Source organism: Chiroxiphia lanceolata, chromosome 2, assembly GCF_009829145.1.
Source record: "Chiroxiphia lanceolata isolate bChiLan1 chromosome 2, bChiLan1.pri, whole genome shotgun sequence".
NCBI lineage: Eukaryota > Metazoa > Chordata > Aves > Passeriformes > Pipridae > Chiroxiphia > Chiroxiphia lanceolata.
Window position 1 is genome coordinate 26,382,285 of NC_045638.1, and position 25,545 is coordinate 26,407,829.

Consider the following 25,545-nt stretch of genomic DNA (forward strand, 5'->3'; position numbering starts at 1 on the left):
CTTCCTATATGTTTATAAGCAAGTCACTTGAGTTAGACAAGCCATGCTCTCAACTCAGATCTTATGATTTCAGAAGATTATTGACTTCCTATACTTTCATACTCTTTGCTACAGTTCGATTTGCTAGTTCTGTGATAGAGTTAGACAAAGTGTGTTTGAAAAAAGTAATAATTTTATAAATAAAACTAATTTAAAGGAAATTGTCAAACTTTCGATCAGACCTTTTTCAACTATTCTGTTGAAGGGGGATGATTATATCTATGTAATATATTAAACGCTTATGTTGTTTTAACAGCGTAATACTATGTAAGGTGGTATTATATAGAGAGTGTTGTGTCCAGTACCTAAAAGAGGCCTGCAAGAAAGATGAAGAGGGACTTTCTACAGGGCATTTAATGATAAAACAAGGGGGAATGGGCTTTAAACTGAAAGACGGTTGGTTTAGGTTGAATATTAGGAAGAAATTCTTTACTGTGAATGTGGTGAGGCACTGGAAGAGGTGGCCCAGAGAGGCTGTGGATAATACATCTGTGAAAGCATTCAAGGCCAGATTGGATGCAGCTTGGAGCAACTTGGTCTAGTGGAACGTGTGCCTGCCCCTGGCAGGCAGGTTGGAAGTCTTTTGAAGATCCCTTTCCACCCAAACCATTCTATGATAGACACATATGCCTGCAATCTAGTTTTTAAACTGTAGCTTTAAGAATGCAGTGTTTCTTGGTAACTGATAGATACTATAAAAATCCATGTATTAAAAATACTGAAGTCACTATGGACACAAGTGACTGCAAAATTATTGTTCAGCTTTTCTCTATACTTCCCTGAATTTACTATCTTCAGGATGGATTCTGTTTTGCAGAAGGGATGAGAATCAGCTTAGCAAGATATATGTAAACTAGGGTGAAGCAACATAGTAGATGTTTTTGTCATAATAGTTTTAAGGGTTTACATGAAATAGTCAAAAAGATTGAGGGGAAGTGAGTGAAATCAGAATGGGTTGGAAGAGAGGTGTTGACTAAAACAAATAACGTGAAACTGAGGTGTTGACAGAACTCAGTAGTGCAGTATGGAGTGGTTTATCTTACTGCTCCAGCTTTTGATGTCAAGTGATTACTTAAGAAACTCTCCATTTACTTAAGGAAATACCTCTTACTATGGAAAGAGAAGCTTGAAATATGAGCCAGAATTCTGGCATGTAGATATCAAATGAACAGGTCAAAATACAGTGTTTTAAAAAAATCAAACCATTGTCAAGAAAACTATTTTGTATCTTTGAATTCATGTGACTGGCTCTAATAAGGAGGTGTTGGAGCTGAAAGCAACATGGCATCAGTAGTTGGTGCATTGGTGAGATGAAACCAGGGGCCTAAGCTGGAATACTGTTAAGGTGTGCATGAGTAGTTCAAGCATATGATTACAGAAGTACACCAGCACTGCAGGTGCTACGGCAATTATAGATGGGAAGAAACTCTACCTGAATGATGCTGATTTGACGCCAGACAGACTGATTTTACAATTTCTTGCACAGTGCTTCAGATGCATCTGTTCGCACAGTGTGTTCATCTCTTGGATGAATGTGTAAATGCTACTTCTTGCTGTTTGAGGTATTAAGTCCCGCATGCAAAAAAGCATATATGTGCTGTGGCCTCTATTGTAGCAATTAAAGAAGATCAATGAAGCCTTCCCTAACTTAAAAACTTATTCAAATAGTGTGTAACTGTTTGGATAACCTTATATCCTTCAAGTGAATTACAGTGAAAAAAGACAGTTAAATATACATAGGCTGCTTTTCAGATTTTACAAAGAACGTGACTAGTATCTGAAGATGAGAGATGGTATTAACTCTGGACACAGTAATCTGATGCATTTAATATCATCATTTTTATTGTCTTTCCTTTACAGATTTTTATTTTATTCCTGCCTAACGAGGGTAGAGAAACTGCCTTGAATGCAATCATGACATAAATATTGTTCTGAGTAGCAGCCACTCTGTTGCTTCTCTGGGGAATGATTATGGTCGTTAAACATTAATTACCCATTTGTAGATACCACTCTGAGCTACTGATGGCTGGGGTAGGGGTGAGTCTGCTAGACATCTTATTAGTGGTCTTTCTTTCTTGACTAAACTTCAAATATTCCTTTGAAGAAAAATGGGTGGAATAAAGACATACTTTGTATGTCTGAAACCCAGTGTAATAAAGTGCTAAAAGTCTGGCAGGTTGTTTGAAAATAAAGTTTTAAGAAGTCTTCCATGTTAAAGGAGCATTCATTTTAGGAATTGCTTCTCAGACTACAAAAATAATCTGTTCCCACATTATTCACTTTTATTCAGCTAAGAGAGTTGCTGACCAAAGGTGGAGCTGTGGGAAAGACCACAGCTTGACAGAGAAAGCAGTGAACTGAGGTTAGAATATGAGGAGGATCAGATACGAAGTTAGGTAAAGGTGAACATTCAACCTTGTTATAGATTGTCGTTTTAGTTGATTTACTCGACTTCTTCAATCACATTTTTTAAATATCTAGTCTGACAATAATATGCTGTTACCACACATTTAGTCAAATAACCCTTTAGGATATTTAAAGAGGAAGCCACTGCATAAGAGATTACGGGTTTTTTTAATGAAGGTAATTTGGGGAGCTTGTATAAAACATCAAACTTTTAACAGTCAAAAAACCTCTTTACCATGGAAAAAACACTACTTCTATCAAAAGAGCTAAACAGAAGGATGTTAACAAAATTTTTTTTTTCACTGAAACCTCTATTTGTTTTTCTTTCTCAGCAGATGGAGATTCTTGAAAAATAAAGGGATAAAATTAGAAAACAAAGATAATTTACCTGATAAAGTTAATGATGAAAATATACAATTATTGTTGTAGAATAGAATCTATATTTTCATCTATCACAACAGCAGTTTTGAATGACCAGGATTGTTATGCAAGGAATTATAATCAAGTCTAACTGGTTTTTCTTGAAAATTCCAAGATAAATAGCCAGGTAGTGGGCAGTGCAAGCTGCATTCCTTTTGATGAAAAGTGTTCTGATTGCAAAACTAGAGCATTTGATCTTTCTAGGTGTTGCATGTCTGCCTGCCTGAGTTTTGGCTTGCTCACATATGACTTTACCACTTATCCAGGATAAGTGGTAACTTAAGGCATATTTAGAATAGATACTGATTTTTGGCACATGATAGAAAAAGAACATTTCATTCCTATGTCTTACACTTGTCCAGGCTTTAACTCCCAAGAAGTAAAAAGATTATTCTATATAGTAGGGCTTCATGTACTGTTAAGGGATACTTCTCAAGGATCCTTTTTGTCTGCAGATGTAATAGAAGTACTTGCTTCTGGAGTTCTGTCTGTCTTTGCCTTCAGGGCCAAATTCAAAAGATGTCTAGCTCATGGAATAATTTGGTTATCAGCAAGTATAAGTGCAATCTGCCATGAGGAGACAAGGCACATTTGTAGCAGAGCAAATAAATTAGGATAAGCTTCTTAACCCATCTCCTTTGAAATGAAAGTTTTATTGGAGTTGTCATTTTATTATGTGTCAAAGGATAATTTAGATAATAAGACTATGCAGTGTTAGTTTTCTCAAGCCATTCTTTAGACCTTTTCACACAGTTTTAGCTGACATTTTTACGTGTGTTCCAATAAGCGATCCTTGCAAGGATTTTCTGGAGCTACAGAGTGAGCTGTGTGAAAAGAGTGTAGTTGAAACTGCTGCAGGGCAGGGGAAGGGAACTAGGTTGTGTAAGCTCCTTTCTCTCTCACTTTTATATGATTTTTTTTTCCTTTGAAATTTTAGCATTTTCTGTTTGCAGTTTTATATACTGTTTCTTATGTCATTTTACAAAACTTTTGATAATTGGTAAGATCAGTAGGGAAATATGCAGGCATTTACTCTTATCCACCACTATAGTTTTATCTTAAGGAGTACGTTTGTGCCCTAGCCAAGGAACAGAAGAGGGGCTGACAACTTTTATTTGATTGTTTTGCTATGACTGTATAGTTAACTCTCAGAGTGCCACCTATCACCTCAAGTAATGCAAACAACATATGAGTGAATTAAAAGTGTTCTTCGAAGTGACTAAGATGCTTTTAAAATCCATTGATGGCTTTAAATAATCTGTTCCACAACTAAATCTCCCTATGGGCATTGTTGCTAGTTAGAAATGATTACAGTCCCTAGTAGAAAGATTATCACAGTTCAGAAAATCGATATGATTCTGAGAATACATGATTGTCAATTTAAGATTCAATTTCACTAAATTATTAAACTAACAAAAATACTTCTTTTTTTTAATTTAATCCTGAAATGTGAATTATGAAGGTTTTGATTTTTTTTTTTTTTTTTTTACATAGAATGTAAACAAAATTTTCTTACAAAGACTCATAATCTGTGCATTTGTTTTCAGTACACATTTTGGAACTTCATACCAAAAAATTTGTTTGAGCAATTCAGAAGAATAGCTAACTTCTATTTTCTCATCATTTTCCTTGTTCAGGTAAGCTAGCTCCATCTTTCAGTAAGTTCCTGGACTCTTTCTGAAAAAGAGAGGAGTTGAAAAAGATTTAAAAATTTTATGGTTTTGATGACTAAGGAGGTAAATGGTTGAGCCTGGACAGCCTTTTACACTGATAATGTGACAAAAAGAGTCTTATTTAATTTCCAGGTTGTTAAATGTTAATCTAATCTAATTAGCGTTTGATACCATCACTGTTTTGATGGGAAGATGTCTTGATAAAATTTAAAAGAATGAGTATCATTTTTATTTTGTACTAAACATCCAGATCAGTAAAATTAGTATTATAAATTATGTTGATGATAAAATTTTGTTAGTTTTGCAAAACATGATATTTTATAAAAATAATTCCTTGGCATCAGTTTTCCAGTTGTAGTGTCATCAGAGTCTGTAGAGAAATACTGGTATGATGTTTACTTAGGTGGGGTACATAAATACTTGTTTTTGTAATTAGTACCATGAATAACTAGTGTGTTGCTTTCTAGATGTCTTCATTCTGAACCTTTTGCAACCACTTAAATGTGCGAAACAGTAAAAATCTTGCTAAGTGAAACCTGTATTACTTTGCATACCACATTCTGTAGAAAGAAAAGTGATGTGGATTCCCATGACAATTTAGATTTTGTCATTTGCACTCCCTCTCTGAATTCTACCTCTTTGTTTATGTTTGCAGAAGCCGCAGCTCAGTTTTTCAGGATTTACTTTTTGCATGCATAAGAACAACTGTATTGTATAACATGTAAAGCCAGTGCTGTGCTAATTTCTAACAGTGCTCCATAATTTTGCCTCCAAAGCTGCAACTTTCCAGTCTAATACTTTCTTTAACTCTTGCAAGCTAATATTTTTGTGAGACATTAACGTCTGAATGTTAATGTGATCTAACTACAGTGTTGTATCATTTTATACCATCTAACTTTTAATTTTTGTCGCTATAGTATATATTCTTAAAGTTGTATCAAAGTGCTGTTCTTCTTAATTCAAGTTCCTTGCTACCTTGTAAGATAGTAGTGAAATGATTGCTTGAAAGATCTTACTTGAAAGATTGACTGCTTACATTCACAAAAATATAACCAGAAAATATTTGTTCCTTTTGTTGCAGTTAATTATTGATACACCTACTAGTCCAGTTACAAGTGGACTTCCACTTTTATTTGTCATCACTGTAACAGCTATTAAACAGGTGAGTAATTTAGTTAGCAAAAGTAAAATTAAAGAGTCAGGTCAGTTTGGATTTGTCTAGGCAATGCCCCCTCCCAGCCTCTTACCCACCCCCAGCCTGCTGGTCTGCTGCGGGGGAAAGTTTAAGAGGAAGCCTTCATCTTGTGCAGGCACTGTTCAGCAGTAGGCAAAACACTGGGGTGGAACCAACACTGGTTTAGCCCCAAGTACAAAAAACAGCAGCATATGGACTGCTGTGAACATCCACTCTAGGCAGACCCAAAACAGAGGATAATTTTGACTGTTCCTTAGTAGATAACCAATTATCTTTGCAATCTTAATGCCAAATGCAGACTTTTCCTTCATGAGTTTTCAAAGAAGCTGTGGCAAGTTGTGATTCTGTTTCTTTACAGTGCTAACTATACATAATTGAGTATATTCTATGGTTGAATTCAGCTCTTCTTGTTGAGCACAAGTTGTGATACATGCAAGAACTACTATTTTAGTGTGGCTTTCCAACTATTAAGATTTGAAATGTTAAATTTTAAAGTCTTACTGTTAGTAATGACCTACCAAAGCCCAGGTTATGACATGCTGTGCCACTACTACAGTTCTGTCTATCTCCTTGGGTCTTTCTCCCAGTGACTGGTGTAGATTTTGGGACCTGTTTGAGGAGCTGTTCCAACCCCTGGGAGTATAATACACTAAAGTTTAAAGTCTCTTATGAGTTCCCAGATTATCTCTGGGAGTATTTAAGGAAGTGATACTTTTGTTCTACGTTGAATTTTCAAATGTGCTCAAGTGAATTAGATGTAAAAATGCTATGGACAAGTGGTATTTTCCATCTCTTAACCACTGGTGACTGTCAGTCCTAATCTTTATCATATGGCAGCACCTTTTCAATGGAAAGTTCCAGATTCCCTGTCCTTTATTTAGTTTGTCTGTTTGTATGAAACACAAATTCATAGGATAATTGAACAATAAAAATAGGTTTCGCTGCACAGTCTTTTGAAAAATTCTTCCCAACTGTATACTGTATATAAGGTTAAAAGGTTTGGCTTAATTGTATGACAGTTGGGAAGTATGACCACCTCTAGTCAGGTCATCTCTTTATCATCTTGCAGGATGAAGTCCCAGTCTTTCCAGATCTATTTTGTACACTTCTATCTTCTTGGCAACTGCTTTTATAAGTACTTTGCACTTACTCAAGGGACAACAGAGCATGAGCAAGAGATGATCACTTAAATACCAGAAACTGTTCTGCACATTGGAAACATCCCTATTCATCAAAATGTCTTCATTAAAATACATAATGTTGTTGACCAGTGGTAATTGTGAATGCTGTTTTTCACAGATGTCTAGCATGACTGTAGTACTGATATGTATCACAATTCCATTTGTTCTAGTGAGAATATTTTTTTCCTTTTCTTGATCAAGGATAATTTTTAAAATTTTGCTTGCAAGCTAGAGCTATTCTGTGTCTTTGTAGCCAAATGTACATCACTGCATCATTCCATTTCACTCTTTTCTAGGGTTATGAAGATTGGCTGCGACATAAAGCTGACAATGCAATAAATCAATACCCTGTTCATTTCATTCAACATGGTAAACTGGTTAGAAAGCAAAGCCGAAAATTAAGAGTAAGTAACTATGATCTAACAGGTTTTGGGAGTCAGGCTTTACACACTTTACATGTAAAGTAAATTATAGAGAAATATAGTATGATGATATAGCATTTATTGCGTTTTATGGAGATTAGGCCTACAATATATTAATTTTAATTTAGTGCCTTTGAATAAAGTATTTTTATAAACTAGTTAAGTTTCTACTTTCTTTGCCTAGTTAAACTCCTTTGATAAATGTTCCTATAATTTTCTAGTTTTTAACTTGAAATTAATCTCACGATTTATCTTTATTCTATTTCTGTCATCTGTGATTATCATTGAATTATAGAATGGCTTGGGTTGGAAGGGACTTTAAAGATCATCCAGTTCCAATCCTTCTACCATGAGCAGGGACACCTTGCACTAAACCAGGTTGTTCGGAGCCTCATCCAAACTGATCTTGAACACTCCCAGGGATGAGGCATAATTACTATCATGCACATTAATAAGTTATTAATTATGATTGTGACAGTCAATGCTATATATACAGATATATGCATACATATGTACACAACACATTCTGAATCCTTTCTTCATTACCCAGCAAACCACAGTCTCTTCATTGACCTTCTGAGTGTTGCTACATTCCCTTCTTGAGATTTTGAGGGTTATTTTCAGAAATTAATTTTTGCTGCCTTTTTTTCCCCTCTTTTCATGAGCAGATTAACTTTTTATCATCATTTTCTTTAGAACTCAGAAAATTTGATAGATATGTGCTTGGAATTTTCTTATTTTTAATATGTTTTTTTGGGGTATCTTTTTCTGCTCTGCTGCGTTTGGGCATAAAGGCGTCAACAGTGTTCACAGCCTCTCTGCTGTGACCTTCCCTTTGAGTGTAATAGCTTCTGTCTAGGGCTTCCCAGATTAAGATGTCACATGCTGAGAATTCTGTGTGTGTAACTAACCTGTTAAATATTCCAAACAAAAAAAATACTGCATTAACTGAAGTTTGAATTCAATTAGTTAATCTGTTGCCTATGTTTTCTTAATTTCTCCTCTATTCCTTGCTTTTCAGAGATTGTGTATTGAGCAAGTAAATGATAGGAGAGACAGACATAGGAAATATTTGCTTGGAAAGAGATATCTGTATATATGGATAAATATGGGTAAAATTCTCTGATCTGTATAACATGAGAAAGCAAACTAGATTGTATAAAAGTAGACCTTTCTGCACCTAAACCCTTTAGATATTCGATTAAAGAAAGGAAAAAAAATTGCTAAAAGAGGAGGTTTCTTTTTCACAGCAACAGAGAACGGTTGAGGTTGGCAGGTGTCTCTGGAGGTTGTCTGATCAAACACCCCAGCTCAAGCAGGGCCACCAAGAGCTGTTTGCTCAGGACCATGTACTAGACAGGTTTTAAATATCTCCAAGGAGGGAGACTCCAACACCTCCTTAGGCAGCCTATTCCAGTGCACAGTGAAAAAGAGATGGATTCCTCCCATGTTTCATTTTGTACCCATTGCCTCTGGTCCTGTGACTGGCACCACTGAGAAGAACCTGTCTCTGCTCTCTTTGCATCTTTAGCTGACATAGTGACAAATGTTGCTGGAACACCTTTTGTATTTTATTAAGAAGTTGCTATGTGCTAGTACTTTTATTTGTTTTGGGTTAAGGAAAAAGAGAATTTCATACCTGATAGTTGCAAGTATGCTTAATAGCTTGTGTTCTCCCCTGCCAGGTGTACAATCTGCAACTTTTCATTGCTATTGGTTAAGAAAAGAAAAGCCTTTTGCATATCTACAAATAGATAAATCTAATTTATTATCATAATTCAAAAATTTTATTTTAAGATGTTAATGTTGCTGATTTTTGTCAGGCTATTTTGCTTAACTAGAATTAACTGACTCCTGCCAGCTGCTGAGGGTATTGGAATTTAGCTTTATAAGCACATGACAAGAACAATGATTAAGCTGAGTCTTATTATAATGAATTATGACATAAAAGTATATTGAACAGATGTTGACCTACATGAAACATTGCAAGAATTACATATTTTTGATGGTATTTTTATTGAAACTTTGATGTTCTTAAGATGTGGAGTATGTCTTTGCAACTTGTTAATTTGTTTATAATTATTTGTAAAAGGTAACCTCCAAAAATGTAGCAAATGCCTTTTTTCTCAAATGAATGATTTGCAGGAATATTTTGAATTTGTAGTTGGTTGGCTGTTCTGTGATACTTTAACATGCTGCAAAATACTGCCTATGCGTGCGTGAATAAAAATTCATTTGCTCATCTGTAAACATGAATAAAAACAGGACGGACACCTAGTCACAAATTCTAAAAATGTATCCTGTTTTCATTGGCAGACTTGGAATTCTTAGCTTTTTCTACCTCTTACTGTAATATGTGGAACTAGATGCTTATCCTCAAGAGCCAACGAGAGTAGCTCACATCTCCAGCTGGTTTTGAAACACTGTTTTGTTGTATTCAGTCTTGAAGCAGGGATAATGTCTTCCATCTCTCAAACAGTGTTGCAAAACTTAATAAGACAGTACTTGCAAAATGGTTAATCCTGAGAGGACAGGTAGACCTCAGTCATTCCACAAGGTATAATTCTGTTTTTCAGAGATTTTTCTATAGTTCTTCGCTCTCTGGCAAAATCCTAGTGTAAATGAAAATTGGTGAATTTTCAAAATATTTGTGTGAATCTAGGTTTTAGTTTTGAAATCTTAAATTTGGGCTGCGATATAAATGCATTTTATTTTCTTGTGGTTTTTTTCCTTAGGTTGGAGATATTGTAATGGTAAAAGAAGATGAAACATTCCCATGTGATTTAATATTTCTATCAAGTAGTAGAGGAGATGGAACATGTTTTGTTACAACAACTAGTTTGGATGGTGAATCCAGTCATAAAGTAATTAAATGTTCTACATTTTCTTTTTAAGGCAAAGTTTGCTTTTAATTTTTTACATAGATCACAATATGACTTCGTGCTTATATGTGTGAGCAGATACACTAGTTTCCGTAATCTGTGTTTCTACCAGTTGATCTCATTTCTCTAAAAGTAACATTATTGTATGAAAAGTTTTAAAACATATTTATTTGTGATTTTGTCTGTGTCCGATCTGGGAATGCAGGTTGCAGAGATAGTGCACTAAGTTTTTTGTACTTAAATGCTTTCACCGTGACTTGATTTGTGAGTACACTGCAAGGTACTGGCACATAATCATAGAATCATTAAGCTTGGAAAAGACCATATAAGATGATGCCCAAGTAGGAGCATTTAACGCTGCATCTTATTTGAACTATGAGCTCTTATGTAAAAGTGAGTAAATGTATTTCATGCCAATCTGAAGTACACATGCAAATTACTGCCTTCTATATCTGTCCTTTTTTATTTTATTTACACCATTTTATTCACTCCAGACTTACTACGCTGTTCAAGATACAAAGGCATTTCACAATGAACAAGAAATCGATGCACTACATGCTACCATTGAATGTGAACAACCTCAGCCTGACCTTTATAAGTAAGAAAATAATTTTTACCTGTTTCATTTAAGGTACCCTAGCAATAAATTATGAAAAATATCATAATGAAAAGATGCTGTCTGCATCTGTCGGGTTGGAGGGAACCCCAGAGTGAGCTGGAAGTCAGGTTAGTCTTTCATCCATACTCCTTTTCTGCAGGTCATTCACCCTCAGGTGTGCTGACAGGTAGTGGTCTCCAGAGATCGCACAAAGCAATCCACTGGGGAGTGTGACGAAAATTTTAGAATATCAATTCCTTTTTAATCTGAAAATAGAAAAGAAATTAAGCTTTACTAACACTTAATGCATTTCTTGATGTTGGCACCCTTACTCAGTCTGTATGTGAGAGAGCCCTATGCCACAGGCAGTTCTCAAGGAACCTCCAGGGAAAGAGGGGGTGTTCTACAATGCGGAGAGGCTGCTTATGGCACCATCACTCATTCCTTTGCTTTCAGCATATTGCAAAGTATTGTAGTTTATGTGTGCCCAGTTAAGTGGATTTACAGATTATATTATCTAGTTTTAACTAAAGTAACACTAACAAAATGCTTAAGTGGCTTAAAAAGATTCTTGTAAAGAAACTACAGAATGAAAATAATAACATTTGAGCACAAATGAATAACAAGAAAATGGCAAACAGTTCTACTCCTGATATGAAAACTTTACCTTGTAATGTGACTGATTAAGCTACTGTTAATTTAATCAAATTTGACAAGAAGTTGGGCAGAAAAAATTTAAATTGTCAAGACTCTTTGGAATACAGATTTACATCTGAGCACATCTGCTCAGAACATGTGCTTTGAGATATTAGCTAATTATATTAACTAATTATAGCATGAAGCCATCATGATTAGCAGGACATTTAAAAACTAAACATGCAGCACATGAAGAAAAACCTCTGCAGTTGTTTAAAGTCATGCAATACAAAATATTTTACAAAAGTAGTGTACAAAATTTCACTAAACCTACTGATAAATATTTAGAAGCCTCTTTTCAGGTTTCTTCCTTAATAGTGAAAGACAAAAAGCCCATACTGTTGGGAAAACACTTGGTTTTTCTGCCACAGTAAAAATAGCTGAAATAATACACAGAAAGCAATATGGCGACAAACAAAAATGTACTCTTTTGACAAATGTTGTTGGAAGATGCAGAGAAAACATTTCTTGTTTCTGAGGTGTGAAGGTACCTCTTTTCCCCAATCTCAGTGACCAAGAAACTGGTCTAAAAATCTGCATGGTAACAGATTCTTTAGAAAATCAAGTCCATCAAAGGCTTAGTCCTTTTTTAAATACCTGGCTCACAAAGCAAATCATTGAAAGTTGAAGCTTACGCTATCTTAGATGGTGGAATTTGTTGCAACAGCTGTTGACAGATGAATAATGAAAATGCTTGTTGGTAGAAAGCTTGAATCTCTGCTGATTTTTACTTGGCACTTTTTCTCTCCACAAATCACAGTGGTGAATCTTTGTTTCCAAAGGCACATAGTATGATGTGTCATAACAGACGTACATTGTCTTTAGATGTGGCCCTAATGTGTTTTATGTTCTCTGAGCAGACAGGTTACCGATCCAGCGAACCTCAGAGGTTCCCTTTCAGGGTAACAGGTCCACCAGCTCCCCACAGTTTTCTTCTACCAATCGTAACACTAATGTCGGTCTTAATCCCCTTTGATTTGAGATACAGTGCAAGTACTGTGTACTGAATCTGGCTAGAATGGCGTCAGTTTTCTTTGTATCAGTTTTTCTAAATAAAACAGTGTTAATAGCACACCAGGGTATTAGCTATTGCTGACAAATTCCTGCAGAATGTCAAACTTTTTGTTCCTGGCTTTGCCTCTCCAGCAAATAGGCTGGGTGTGGGCAAGAGGCTGGGGATGGATGGCTGACCTCAGTTTACCAGAGGGATATTCTGTGGCAAGAAAACTGGGGTGGGATAGTCTCCAAAGTAGCTGTTGTTGGAGACTGGCTGAAAATGGGCATGCTGATGGGAGGTGGTGAGTGGTTGCCCTTGTATCACTTGGTTTTTTCCCTTTGTTTAATAAACTGTTATGGTCTTCCTTTTGCTCTTCCGATTCTCTTCCCTATCCTGCTGGAGAGGGAATGAACAAGAGGCTAATGGGTGCTTAGCAGCTATCCAGTGTCAACCCACCACATACAGATAAGATGTACTTAGAGATATTCAGAGGGAAAATTACTTACTGGCTCTATGCTTTGGTTTGCTTTGGTTTTAATTCAGCTGTAGGCTTTAGATGTTGTAAAGGATAGTAATTACACTGACTTATCTCAGGCAGTTTAGGGAATAAGTCTTCTTGCTATTTCTTGCTCCTGGGTCTACTTAGAAGATTTATCCCTAATTTTATAATCTGGTATATTTTTTTATATGCAAAATTTACACTGACTTCCCCTTCTGTATATTTTTGTACTTACATGTTTTAAGTGTGTATCAATATATATGTCTATGTTCTTGTTCATGTTCTGGATAACTTGAGCTTGTTCAATTGGAAAATGCTCACTGTGATAAATACTTTCTAGAAAATATTTCTCAAATAATCTATTAGCAGTGCTGTTAAACTACTTGTATGTTTCCCTTTCAGATTTGTTGGTCGAATAAATGTTTACCATGATAGGAATGAGCCTACTGCAAGGTAGGGAAATCCAGAGTTTCTACATATTTAAACATTTTCACGGTTGAATAAATATCAATAATGAGAATTATCTTTGGTTCACCAGCATGGTGCTACCTTGTCTTAATGATAGAATATTTTTCCTTAAAAAATTCCAGACTGTTATTTCATAAATCATAAATATTTCATTTTCCAATCATATTTTTCTGCTTTTATATTTTTGTTTTTATTCATTTCAATTTTATTTGAAATGTATTGAGTTTGTAAATAGTTGTAAATAAATAGTAAATAATTTTTAGGATCTTGATAACACTTGTACAATAATACCTCATTAGCATGAGATCTTGGTAGTGCACTAAACAGTACGAATAGTATCACTTGTTTATTTCTCTCATTTTTCTTCTTAGATATTGAAGAGTTGGAACACGTCAAATAATCATGTTTAATTTTACTAAGGGTCTAAATGCCCATAGTGCTGTGTGTGCAAGGAAGGCAACATCCAGTTTGCTGTACCTGATTTTGTTTGGGTCCTTGCCACATAGAGGCAAAGCAATAGGATGGAAAGCTGTTTGCTCGGGTGATACCCTAGATCCCAGCATATGGGGAGTTACTCAGTTCTGTCTCAGTGCCTTCCTAACCTCTTCAGATACCTTGTTTTCTGTCACAATCTGCTATAAAAAATGTCGATTGATCTGTGTCACTAATGTAACATCACTCCACTAGTTTCCTGGAACTAGTTTCAGGTTTTACATCAGAGTTATGGCTCTGAAGTTCCTGTTTGTTTAGAATTTGTGATTTTGGGTTAGTTTTATACCACAAGAAAACTTTGAATAACATTCAAAAACACTGGACTTACTTCTTGTGGTTTTTTTCGTTGCTGTATGGATAGAATCTGATAATTCTTCATGCAATCTTTCTATAAAGTAGTCCTTGGTTTTGAACACCTATGGTGATTTATTTATTACATATCATGCTCCAAAATATTATTTAAACTGCGTGGGTATCCTTACATTAATTCCCTTATGCCTCAATAAGTTATTTTACCTATATTCATTGACATGCTTTGAAATGTTTCCAAGAAGTGTCTAAAGATATCTTACATGCCATTTATACTTAAAGTGGAAGAGTGTATTTTCCTTAATAAATAATTCTAACATACATAACACTATAGTTTATATAAGCCTAAAACAGACTTGAATCAGTATTTTTAAAAGTAAGAACTGTGCAAATAGGATGATGAGTCTTTATTTATGTGCCTACACATATGGGTTTCAGGTACATTGGTTCAAGATTCGCCTTGTGAAATTATGAGCTTAATTTTAAGCATCTGATTGTTTATTTTTAATTTTCAAATATTACATATTCCTAGTAAGTTTTTTAAACAAAATAAAAGTATTTGAATAAGACTAATTTCCTGGTTTACATGACTTTCACCAAGGTCTGATGTTTTTCTCTAAATGTTTATTTTCTAATACTTATGTTTTGCAGGCCACTAGGATCTGAAAATCTGCTCCTTAGAGGAGCCACTTTAAAGAACACAGAAAGAATCTTTGGTAAATATTTGTATTGACTATTTGAATGGACACCAAATTAATAAGCAAACATGAAAAAAACTGTACAGTTACTACTGGGTATATGATTTCTTTTAAATCACTTGATTTACAACTTCTTAATAAGGGGTACTGATGCTGCATAGGAACACTTTAGCAGTTGAAAACTGTTACTGGAATGGGATTTAAATGCTGCTTAAAACTTCCCTCTAAGAACCAAGATATTAAAGCCATTTCTAGTTTTGGGGTATCATCCAAATGTTTGTTCTTTTTCTTCAGACTAAAGAAAATCAAAGAAATGACAGAGTATAATAATCTAGTGAATTGTACTCTTATAAAGTTATTGTACTGTACAGCCTTTAGTAAACAAGTTGTCTAATTTCAGGTGTTGCTATCTACACTGGCATGGAAACTAAGATGGCATTAAATTACCAGGCAAAATCACAGAAGCGATCTGCTGTAGAAAAGTAAAATTTCTATTATTTATTTTGGGGGTTGAAAACTGCATGCTTGAATGGTGAAAATGGGATTTATTTTTTTTTCTAACAGTGTATGTTTCATTGATTTAAATTAAAAAAAAAGAGGTAGGAGTTATGATTTTGCTTCTTTCTGAATATTTTTTAGTTATAATACCAGTCATATAAGGCCATATAAGTAAAGTTTCTCAAGACTGAATTATTATTAATGTTAAATGTTTAACAAATTTTAATTTAATGCCTAGGTTTTTAAGATATGACATTTTACTGTACCAGAAGACTTTTCTTTCACTGGTTGGAGTACACCTACTGACAGTTTTCCAAGGCTGTGTGTTTTATTTCCAGATCTTTGTTTGTGAAGACTAGCCATGAAGTGTTTTATTATGCTAACATTCAATGCTTTTCATTGCAATTAAGTCTTGAATTCAGTAAAAATAACCTTTTTAATGCACTTCACTTTTGGTGAGCTGCAGTAACACAGTGCTTGTCTGTGGTGTGTTTTCCATGGTTTAGCTAAAATTAACAAGTTCCATATAGGCATGTGTAATGGGAAAGTATGACACTACTATCCTTAAGGAATGAGCTGACAGTGGTCACTTACTGTTTTTACATTAGATTATTTTCTAGTCCTACTCTGCTATCTGAACTCATCAGCTCTGAGTAAGGGGTCCAACGTTGTAAAAAACGAGATGTCATTTACTGAGGCAAGCTGTACTGACCAGCTGACAGCCCTTTTCTTATGCAGTGACTAAGCAATGACAATGTGTCTCTTTCTATTGTTATTAATGTGAACGTGACTTTTAGGTTGGACCCATCATTAATAAAAATATAATTTTAAATGCAAAATGTTCTTGTTCTTTTTTTAGATCTGTCTATTAAAACATTACAGCTACAAAGCAAAATGTTCTTGATGGTTTTATATTTCTATAAAAGTACTTATGTGAGTGAGTTTATATTGATTCAGAGAAATGGCATAAAAAGGTCTGCAGAGGCAAGCCCAGTTATTCTGTTATGACTCTATCTATGCTATTGTTTTCACTAATATGCTAGTTTTGGTAATGTGTCACGCATTTTAGAAACAATTATAGCAGTTAACATTTTAAATAGAAAATAGTCCTCGATGTTTTTCTTCATTGGAAAAAGACCATAGAAAAGTTATATACTATCTTGGTATTGTTAAACTTGCAACAAAGATTAGGCTGAAGCACAAGTACATTTTTTAATGAACTCTATAGCTTATATGCTAATGGAATTCTTATTTTGCCCTTTTTTTTTTTTTAGATCAATGAATGTATTTCTTATTGTATACCTCTGTATTCTCATCAGTAAAGCACTAATAAATACTGTTCTGAAGTATGTCTGGCAGAGTGAACCATTTCGTGATGAGCCATGGTATAATCAGAAAACAGAACCAGAAAGGAAAAGAAATTTGGTATGGAAGTAAATTAAAATACAAAAAAAGTTTCTCTAAACCCTTAATTTATAAGTATTTACTGAAAAGTATATACAGCTTGCTTACTTACCAGTCATAAATTTTTGCTTTTTTTGCTAACAATGCTGATAGTGTATTTGTAGAAAGCTTGTATATTAAATTTTTGCCCTTTAGTTGTATGTGTGAATTTAACTGATGAGAAAATGTCTGGCTTAGTATAGAAAGCTTCATGGAAGTGTTTTGGATGTGCCTGTCATTTATGGAAATTACTAAAGGACTAACCTCTTGCAGAGAAATACAAGACTGGAAGGAGTCCCACAGCTATTGGCAATCCTGTAACAGACATGTTTAAAAGAATCTACTGTGGGAATCTCTACAAAAATATCCCTCAAAAACTTGGTTTCATATAGCTGTCTCATGAGAACTAGAGGCCAGCATCAAGAGTTACCAGTGTCTGATGTTCTTACAGAAACAAGGTTGTTGTCCAGAATGGATACTCAGATGATCCAAAGTAATGAACTGAACCCTGAGCTACAGAAAGCACAGTGTTATTTCACTAAATCCTCCCAATCAAACTAGGGGAAAATTTGCTTCCCTACCCTAAATGCATGATGAGCACATGCTAGCCAGGCATTTTCTAGGTTTCTCATTGCCACCAGTAGCACTACTTCAACACGCTCAGCAGGTTGACTATAGCTCCACCACTGAAAAAACTGAGCTAGGGTGTCTGCACATGTTCTACTTGTTCTGAGAGAGGGAAAGGAATCCCTTTGTTTATTAATTAAATGCTGCCTGAAAGTTACTTAGTTTGGTAATCCTTGGAAGAGTTGCTATAGTTCTACAGTATTTTTCTGGTAATCTGTGAACATACATGTTATTTTCTCCCTTGTTCTCAAATACATCTTCACCACTCTCATTAGTTGCTCTAGAACTTTGCCACAATGCTATGCATTCTACACCCATATGTCTAAAGAAAAATGCAAATTTAAAATAAAAATTTTTATTTCATGCCAAATTAGTTGTGATGTTATAAACCATGAAGATCTACATCCTATGCTGAACTGGAGCTGTGAAGGGCACTGCTTACTCTTTTAAAGTTATTTGAAAAAAAAAAAAAGTAAATATATGTAGTAATTTTTCAGTTTTTGATGGTACATGAAAAATCAATATTTTCATCTTGTTTCTTTGGCAGTTTCTTCGAGCTTTTACAGACTTCCTTGCATTCATGGTTCTTTTCAACTACATTATTCCTGTATCCATGTATGTCACTGTGGAAATGCAGAAATTTCTTGGTTCTTATTTCCTTACATGGGATGAGGAAATGTTTGATGAGGACACGGGTCTAGGACCACTGGTGAATACTTCTGACCTCAATGAAGAATTGGGACAGGTAAATTTCATTGAATGGTAATTTTTTTTTCCAACTGTCTCTAGTGCAGTTTATTTTAAAGTTGTTACTTAAAGGTGGGGGTTTTTTAGGGATTTCAATATTGAGGCAAAATGAGTGTTTCCAGAGTGGTAACGTTGCCCATATGTATAACTGCATGTGTCCAGAATCCTCATTTAAGCTAACATAATTGTAGCATGGAATTCTGATGCTACCCTAAAGACTGTTCTGACAGTAACTGATGCAAATCCAGGCATGTGCATTAAATACTAATCCCTGGGAAATTAAATTTGTGTGCATTTTGTTTCCATTTCTGTGAAGATAACTGCCAAAAGAAATGGTCGTCTTCCTTTTCTGAAAAAGCCTGCCTAGGGATCTTTAAAGAAAGATGTAATCCAGTAATAAACTCAGTTTTGTTAAGAGATGATGGAAAATCTCTGGTTGTATTCCTGCTGGTTTTAATTTGTGCTCATTTGCAGATTGAGTATGTCTTCACAGATAAAACAGGAACATTAACTGAGAACAACATGGAATTCATAGAATGTTGTATTGAAGGGCACGTTTATGTACCACATGTTATCTGCAATGGCCAAATTCTCCATGATTGTACAGGCATTGATATGATCGATTCATCTCCGGGAGGAAGTGGAAAGGTATGATAACTCTTTCTGTGCTGTCGTTTTTTCACAATGAAACATAAAAATTGAACTGTACTGATGAAGGGAATATTAGAAATACAACATTCTTTAATTTCACTAATCAAAGTAGATAACTTCATAGACATTTTTCCTTTTCTAGTTTAGAGTAAGATGTAAAGGCTTAATAAGAAGTTTCTCATCTTACTGCAAATGTAAGACTGAATTAAAACCCCAAAATACAGAACTTCCTCTGGTTAATAACTAAAGAAATGTAATAACTGGTTTCTGTTTAACATTAGCTACAGAGGGGAAAGCAAGGCAGGAAACTCCTCCAAGGGGAAGAGTGCTCAGTGCAAGCACTTACTTAGTCATCACTGAATGAAGATGTGACCAAAGAATGGTTTATGATCAAATTAAATTACTTTAAAATGTCATTTAATATAACCACATCTGAAGTGTGCTGCACATAGCATGTATATACTATGGCTCTTTTGCTGTGTAAATAAAAGTAAGTTGAAAGTTAAGGAGTCTTCACATGTCAACAGGTGAGCAGTGTGTAAATGGGCAGGATAATCATAGCCAAAGGAAAATATATTTTTATATAGATCAGTACAGTATCATATAATACTTTGGCCATACCCTTCACCCATAGCCCTCAGAATGTGGTACAAAGTATGCTGTGTTTTTATCTTGGAATTACAGTGACAGTACACAAGGATAGGTTTCAGATACGCAAATAAGGGTACAACACAGCCAGGTATCCATGAAATAGAAATACCTTTCTGATGCAAGAAGCTGTCATTACCAAATAATGTGAAATTTTTTAGAAAGCATTTGGCTCCAGCTGCCAAAATGTGTGCACTCAGGTAATTTATGTAGCTCCGAGAGGTGTTCAAGCTGCTTAAGAGACTGAAATCTGTACTCCCTGTTAAGACTTGTGCTCCAGGTGCTGCATCCTTCTGTGTGGACTCAGGACTCCTAAATTGTACCTTGACTAGTATTTAATTAATATAAGTTGTTAAAGTTTAAGCAAAAGAAAAACACTTTGAGCCGCATGGTGGTGCTCAGAGGAGGCAGAAGTTGCCCACTATCTTCTTTTGGGCAGCAGAAACTTGACTCGCAGGGCAACACTAGTGGTGGAAGCAGCTGTGAAGCAGTTGTGTGGTTGCCATTGGGAAAGACTTGGCTCCCCTTAAAGGGAAGGTGACCTGTGACACTGCCTTTGTCTGATAAGGAACAGCAGTAATGAGTTCACCTTCCAAAAGAAAAGTTTTCAAAGCAATACTTAAAAATGATAACACATAATGACAACTATTCTTTTTATTTTTTAGGAGAGAGAGGAACTATTTTTCCGAGCTCTTTGTCTTTGCCACACTGTTCAAGTAAAAGATGATGACAGTGTCGATGGACTGAAGAAAAACCAGCTCTCAAAAAGACCTTGTATATACATATCATCATCACCTGATGAAGTTGCTTTAGTTGAAGGAATACAGAGGTATGCGTGTAATTAGGTATTATGCTTTTTTAATCTATGGATCTAATCACTGAAGTTCAAAATTGTTTTGAGCACAAAAATTGTAATACAAAGCACCAAGTAATCTACAGTTGATAATTTTCTTAATGTGCAGTCATAATTATTCATATTCTAAAATCAACTAAAAGCAGTTTGGGATTTTGGTGTTGGTTTGTTATGGGGTTTTTTTTCAGAATATAAGCTTGTTCTTAAAACCTTATGACATGCTTAAACTGGATAATTATATATTTGTTGTATTCATTCTCTAGATGTGTGTTTCATTTTACAGACTTGGGTACACTTATCTAAGGCTGAAGGACAATTTTATGGAGATATTAAATCGGGAAAATAACATAGAAAAGTAAGTGGTTAAAAATATAACAGAATAGACTGATGAAGAGTTTTTGTTGATGTGTTTAATAAATCATTATTTCCTTATACATTAATTTTTAATCAGGAAAGTCAGAAACCTTACCTTTTTGTAGAAAAATAAAATATTGATAATTTTAATAAACCCCGGAGTTCTATATTTTACTTCGTCTAGTAGTGTGACATTGTATGCAGTACAAAATATTGATATGACAACAAAGATGTGGTGTGAGGTTTATGAGCTAATCTCATAGTTCCTAACAGTTTTAGAAACTGTGGGTATTTTTCCTTTTTTATATGGTAAATAATATTTTCTTAAAAGAAAATGGTGTTTACCCAATTTGTTGTTCACAAATAATCTGTAGAATTTATAGGAGAGTAATATCTGTAAAATAAATTTTTATAGCTGGTTCAAAGAAATTTAAAACAGGTACTTTTTTTTGTTGTTGCTTTCCTTTGACATGTAGAATAAATTTTGTAGACCATAATATGAGTGAAATTTTCAATAACATTTAAGTAGTACAGCTGTTCCATGAGATGTACATACTTTTGAAAACGTTACATTACGCTTCTATAGATGTCTCAGCTGGTTAGGTCTGTTGTATATCTGGGTCTTGGATACTCTGCCAACTATGCAGGGAGTCTTGGGGACCTCCCCTATTTATTATTTGTAACCTGCTGTTTCATTCTGTACTAGTTTCATATTCCATAGTACTCAACATAATTTTCCATGTTAGAAGTCATGTTTTAATGCTTGAAGTCATAATAATCAGGAAAAACATTGTTTAAAAAATAATTCCGTTTCTGTTTCAGGTTTGAATTATTGGAGGTTTTGAGTTTTGATTCTGTGAGACGGCGAATGAGTGTAATTGTTAAATCTTCAACAGGTAGGACTGTCACATTCTGTTTCTTCTTAAATTTTTTGTTTCAGTTGAATTTGTTTCAGGTTTATAAAAGAGTTAGACATTAATCACAGTGTGTGTGCCTTTCTTTATAAAATAGGAGACCAGGCACTAGCATGGGTGCAAATGTTAATAAAAAGTTGAAAGAAAACATTTTGAAAATGTGTTAATTTGGATGTTTTTTGAAGAAAGTATATTTGGTCATTCTGAATTCCATATGCTGTCTCTTTCAGGTGATATATTTCTGTTCTCTAAGGGAGCAGATTCCTCCATATTTCCTAGGGTTAAAGAAGGCAAAATTGAACAAGTACGATCTCGAGTAGAACGCAATGCAGTGGTAAGATTGCATTTTATTGATCTGTTCACGTGATATCCGTATCAAAAAGAAATTAAGTGTTCTTACCTCCTGCTTTATCTGCTAAGAGATTTGTCTTCCCAGGCACCAAGGTTATTCTATGCCAAAGTTCACTCATGCTGTGTGGGTAGCAGTCTGTGTTACTCCCTTATTTGCATCTGTCCGCCATCTTATCTTCCAAATGGTAGTTGTGGTACAATATGAATGCATTAGATATGTACAACTCTATATTAAACCAGAGGTCATCAATTAGCTTTTTAGTATGGCACTTTCATAATTGTGGTAGTTTGAATGAACTTTTGAATAAAAGAAAAGTAAAAAACTGTAAATCTCATTGCTAGTTTCAGTCCTCAGCCTTAGCAACTGTGATTTGCTGCCTTTGATTGCTTTACAAGCTCTGGGGAAACAGTGCAGTGATCATTCATATCTTACACTTTTGCATGCTACAAATCTGCTGTGAACTGGCTGATCACCTTTAAAAGAAATTCAGAACTTGGTTTTATCTAATAGGTAATTGTGAAATACTGAATTTTTCTGTGTCCAAAAATATGTAGAACTCATTGCAATGCAATATGACTGCTGGTCTTAAAAATAGCATAACATTTGCTGGCATCCAGTACTCAAACTGAAAAAAAAGTATTGTTACAAGTATGTGAAAAAAAACCCTACAGTGTCACCTGCTTTTGTTTTGAAGGAAAACTTCAAAACTCTCAAAGTGCTTTGTTTTAGTATATGAAACAGCTGAATGATAATCACAAGTGAAGAAGGCCAATGAAATTGAAAGAAGTGTTTACGTATCCTATCCATCCAATGTCTGTCAAGAAAGAAAGTCAGACCAACAGCTATTGTTTCATTATGGATAATTGGAAACAGGGCTGGCTTCTACATACTTAAGCCTCTGAAAGAAAATGCACCTGCCACCTGCCCTTATCAATAACAAGAAGCAGGGAGCTATTTTAATAATTCTCCGTCTTGATTTGGTAATAAGTAACTATAGAAATACCTTCTCGATTAAGTTTAAGAAGATAAAGTGCCAGTTAAATGGTGTTGTGAGAGGCAATGTATATTTGAAGTGGCAAAACTTTTCTGTGTTATAGCAGCTTTTCCCCACCTCACACAGTCTATTATACTCCCTTTCTAATGCATCACACAGTCCAGAAGTCTGATGCAGTCTGAAACACCTGCAGCTAAATTCTAGTTTTCACTTGACTGAAATGATAGTTGGATTTTCACTTTCAATGCTGTCTGTGACGTTTTGTCCCTGTTCATGCCTCTGCTGCAACACAGCATCAAAATCAGACTCTGCAGAGCTACTATTTATATTATTGTTATTTATTCTGACTCATCCTGCCTAATTATACACATAGAGAAGGAAACCTTTATCTTGACTCTCCCTTCCCTGGTAATCTAATACATCCAGTTGTGTCACTGAGCTCTGTTTCTCTTCTGGAGGATTGAGATTTGTCCCTCAGGTTGTAACTGCTTCCAGGGCAGCAGAGAATGAAGCTGAACCATGTTCTGTAGCAGTCACTTCATTATAAATGTGACTAGTGGGACTCTTCGTGTTAGTAGTAAAATGATTTTTGTTTTTCAAATATTCCATCATAAACAACGAGAAATCTAAGAAGAACTTTATAATATACATTTTGTTTCTTTTGATTACATTCTTTAGGAGGGATTGCGAACATTGTGCGTTGCATATAAAAAGCTCACAGCAGAAGAATATAGCCAAGTACAGAAGCTGCTTCAGAATGCAAAGCTGGCCCTCCAGGATCGGGACAAGAAATTGGCAGAAGTGTATGAGAAGATAGAAAGAGATTTAATTTTACTTGGTGCTACAGCTGTTGAAGATCGGTTAGTATGTTTCTTATGTTTAGTGATGTTATCAAAGTAATTGAAGAGTCTTTTTCTGCATTAGAGACTTATTTGAAAAACCCTTTATTTGAATCAATTCCACACCCTTAGCTTGCAGAAGTTACACATGGTAACTTTATAATTTAGTAAGCTAGTAACAGTAGTTAGGTGTACAAAAATCAGTGTATTCGAGCCATTTGCAAGCAGTTCATGTAATACTTCACTAATCAAATTATAAGGAAAAGGTTTGGAAGAAAGAACTACAGTATGGGCATTGAGGAAATAAAGGAAGAATACAATCATTAGATCTTCAAAAGTTTCGAAAACATGTACTAGTCCCCAGACATTTTCAGAGTCACACGTTGGGGAAAGTTCTTTTATCTGATAACTTCTATTAAAATTTTTTATTTAGAATCTTTCAGTAAGAACCTCTGAATTTCTCATTTCCAAGCAATCTATCAATATGTGTTGTCAATTGACTTTACAGACTACAAGAAAAAGCTGCTGATACTATTGAAGCACTCCAGAAAGCGGGAATTAAAGTGTGGGTTTTAACAGGAGACAAAATGGAGACTGCTGCAGCTACTTGCTATGCTTGCAAACTCTTCCGAAGAAATACTCAAATACTTGAGCTAACCACAAAGAAAATTGAGGAACAGAGTTTACACGATGTGCTTTTTGACCTAAGCAAAACTGTCCTAAGACAAAGTGGCAGCTTAACCAGGGATACTTTCTCAGGGTAAGGAAAAAGTTGGATTTTCAAGCCAGGAATGTGGTGCTGTGCATTTCTTAAACAATGAAATGATGACCAATTACGTTAAGAACATAGTATGTTTCAGTTTCTGTTGCTAAAGTGTGAATTATTGTATGACAATTAAGTATGTTTGTTCTACATAAATTTAAATTTTCAGTCATGGTTCTTTATCTTACTTATGTTACTGCTTTAACTATTTAAAGAAAAATCACAACTGGTATTGCAATTACTTATTTTTCCACTGCAAAACTGTTTATTCTTGGGAAAAAAAAAAGAGGTTATAAAGCAAAATACTGTTTCTGACTTCTACAAAGGAAGGAGATATGATATATTCGTGTCATCAGAGTTAGTATATGATATAACTTTCTTGATAAGACCAAGGCCACAGAGAGCAGCAATATATGGCTCTTTCTAGGGAAGATTATGCTACATTTACAGAACAGAAGAGGACCAAATCTTCTGGTCTACATAAAAATACTTCAAGTGACCTAAATAGTAAAGAAATCATTGACTTCTGTGTATTTTGAATTTTTATAGAAGTATAGGTATCATGTATATAGAAGTGAAACATAACATGAAATAAGATAAAAAGTAGCATTAAAAAGAAAAAAGTACATATACTGTAGTTAAATCTCATACAGGCAGTAAATGAGGCTGCTTGTTTGAAGGTTTATAGCTGGTACACATTGCTTGCTTTCCCTGCCCCCCCCCCCTAAAAACAAGAATTGAATTTTAAAGCACTTTTATCATCTTAAGATGTTAGGAGTTTACTGGGCTTCCAGACATAATGGTGCATATTTTATTTGCTTTTCTTTTTAATATGGAACCAGCTAGCAAGCACATTGTATATGCATTTGTAATCAGTTTGTAGTAAA

The 25,545-nt window shown here is 34.8% G+C and overlaps 1 protein-coding gene across 4 annotated transcripts in view; it reads left to right on the plus strand.

Moving 5' to 3' along the window:
• The window catches only part of ATP11A (ATPase phospholipid transporting 11A), a 112,160-nt gene that overhangs the window by 59,974 nt on the left and 26,641 nt on the right, over nt 1-25,545 (plus strand). For all 4 annotated transcript variants that reach the window (XM_032680292.1, XM_032680293.1, XM_032680294.1 and 1 more), the window contains exons 3-19: nt 4,413-4,502; nt 5,620-5,700; nt 7,211-7,318; nt 10,072-10,200; nt 10,713-10,816; nt 13,411-13,461; nt 14,929-14,993; nt 15,376-15,457; nt 16,748-16,898; nt 18,091-18,288; nt 18,765-18,938; nt 20,255-20,418; nt 20,726-20,797; nt 21,619-21,692; nt 21,941-22,044; nt 23,735-23,916; nt 24,404-24,655. In XM_032680292.1, the coding sequence (XP_032536183.1) occupies nt 4,413-4,502; nt 5,620-5,700; nt 7,211-7,318; nt 10,072-10,200; nt 10,713-10,816; nt 13,411-13,461; nt 14,929-14,993; nt 15,376-15,457; nt 16,748-16,898; nt 18,091-18,288; nt 18,765-18,938; nt 20,255-20,418; nt 20,726-20,797; nt 21,619-21,692; nt 21,941-22,044; nt 23,735-23,916; nt 24,404-24,655 (2,081 nt within the window). The remainder of the gene's footprint in view (nt 1-4,412; nt 4,503-5,619; nt 5,701-7,210; nt 7,319-10,071; nt 10,201-10,712; nt 10,817-13,410; nt 13,462-14,928; nt 14,994-15,375; nt 15,458-16,747; nt 16,899-18,090; nt 18,289-18,764; nt 18,939-20,254; nt 20,419-20,725; nt 20,798-21,618; nt 21,693-21,940; nt 22,045-23,734; nt 23,917-24,403; nt 24,656-25,545) is intronic.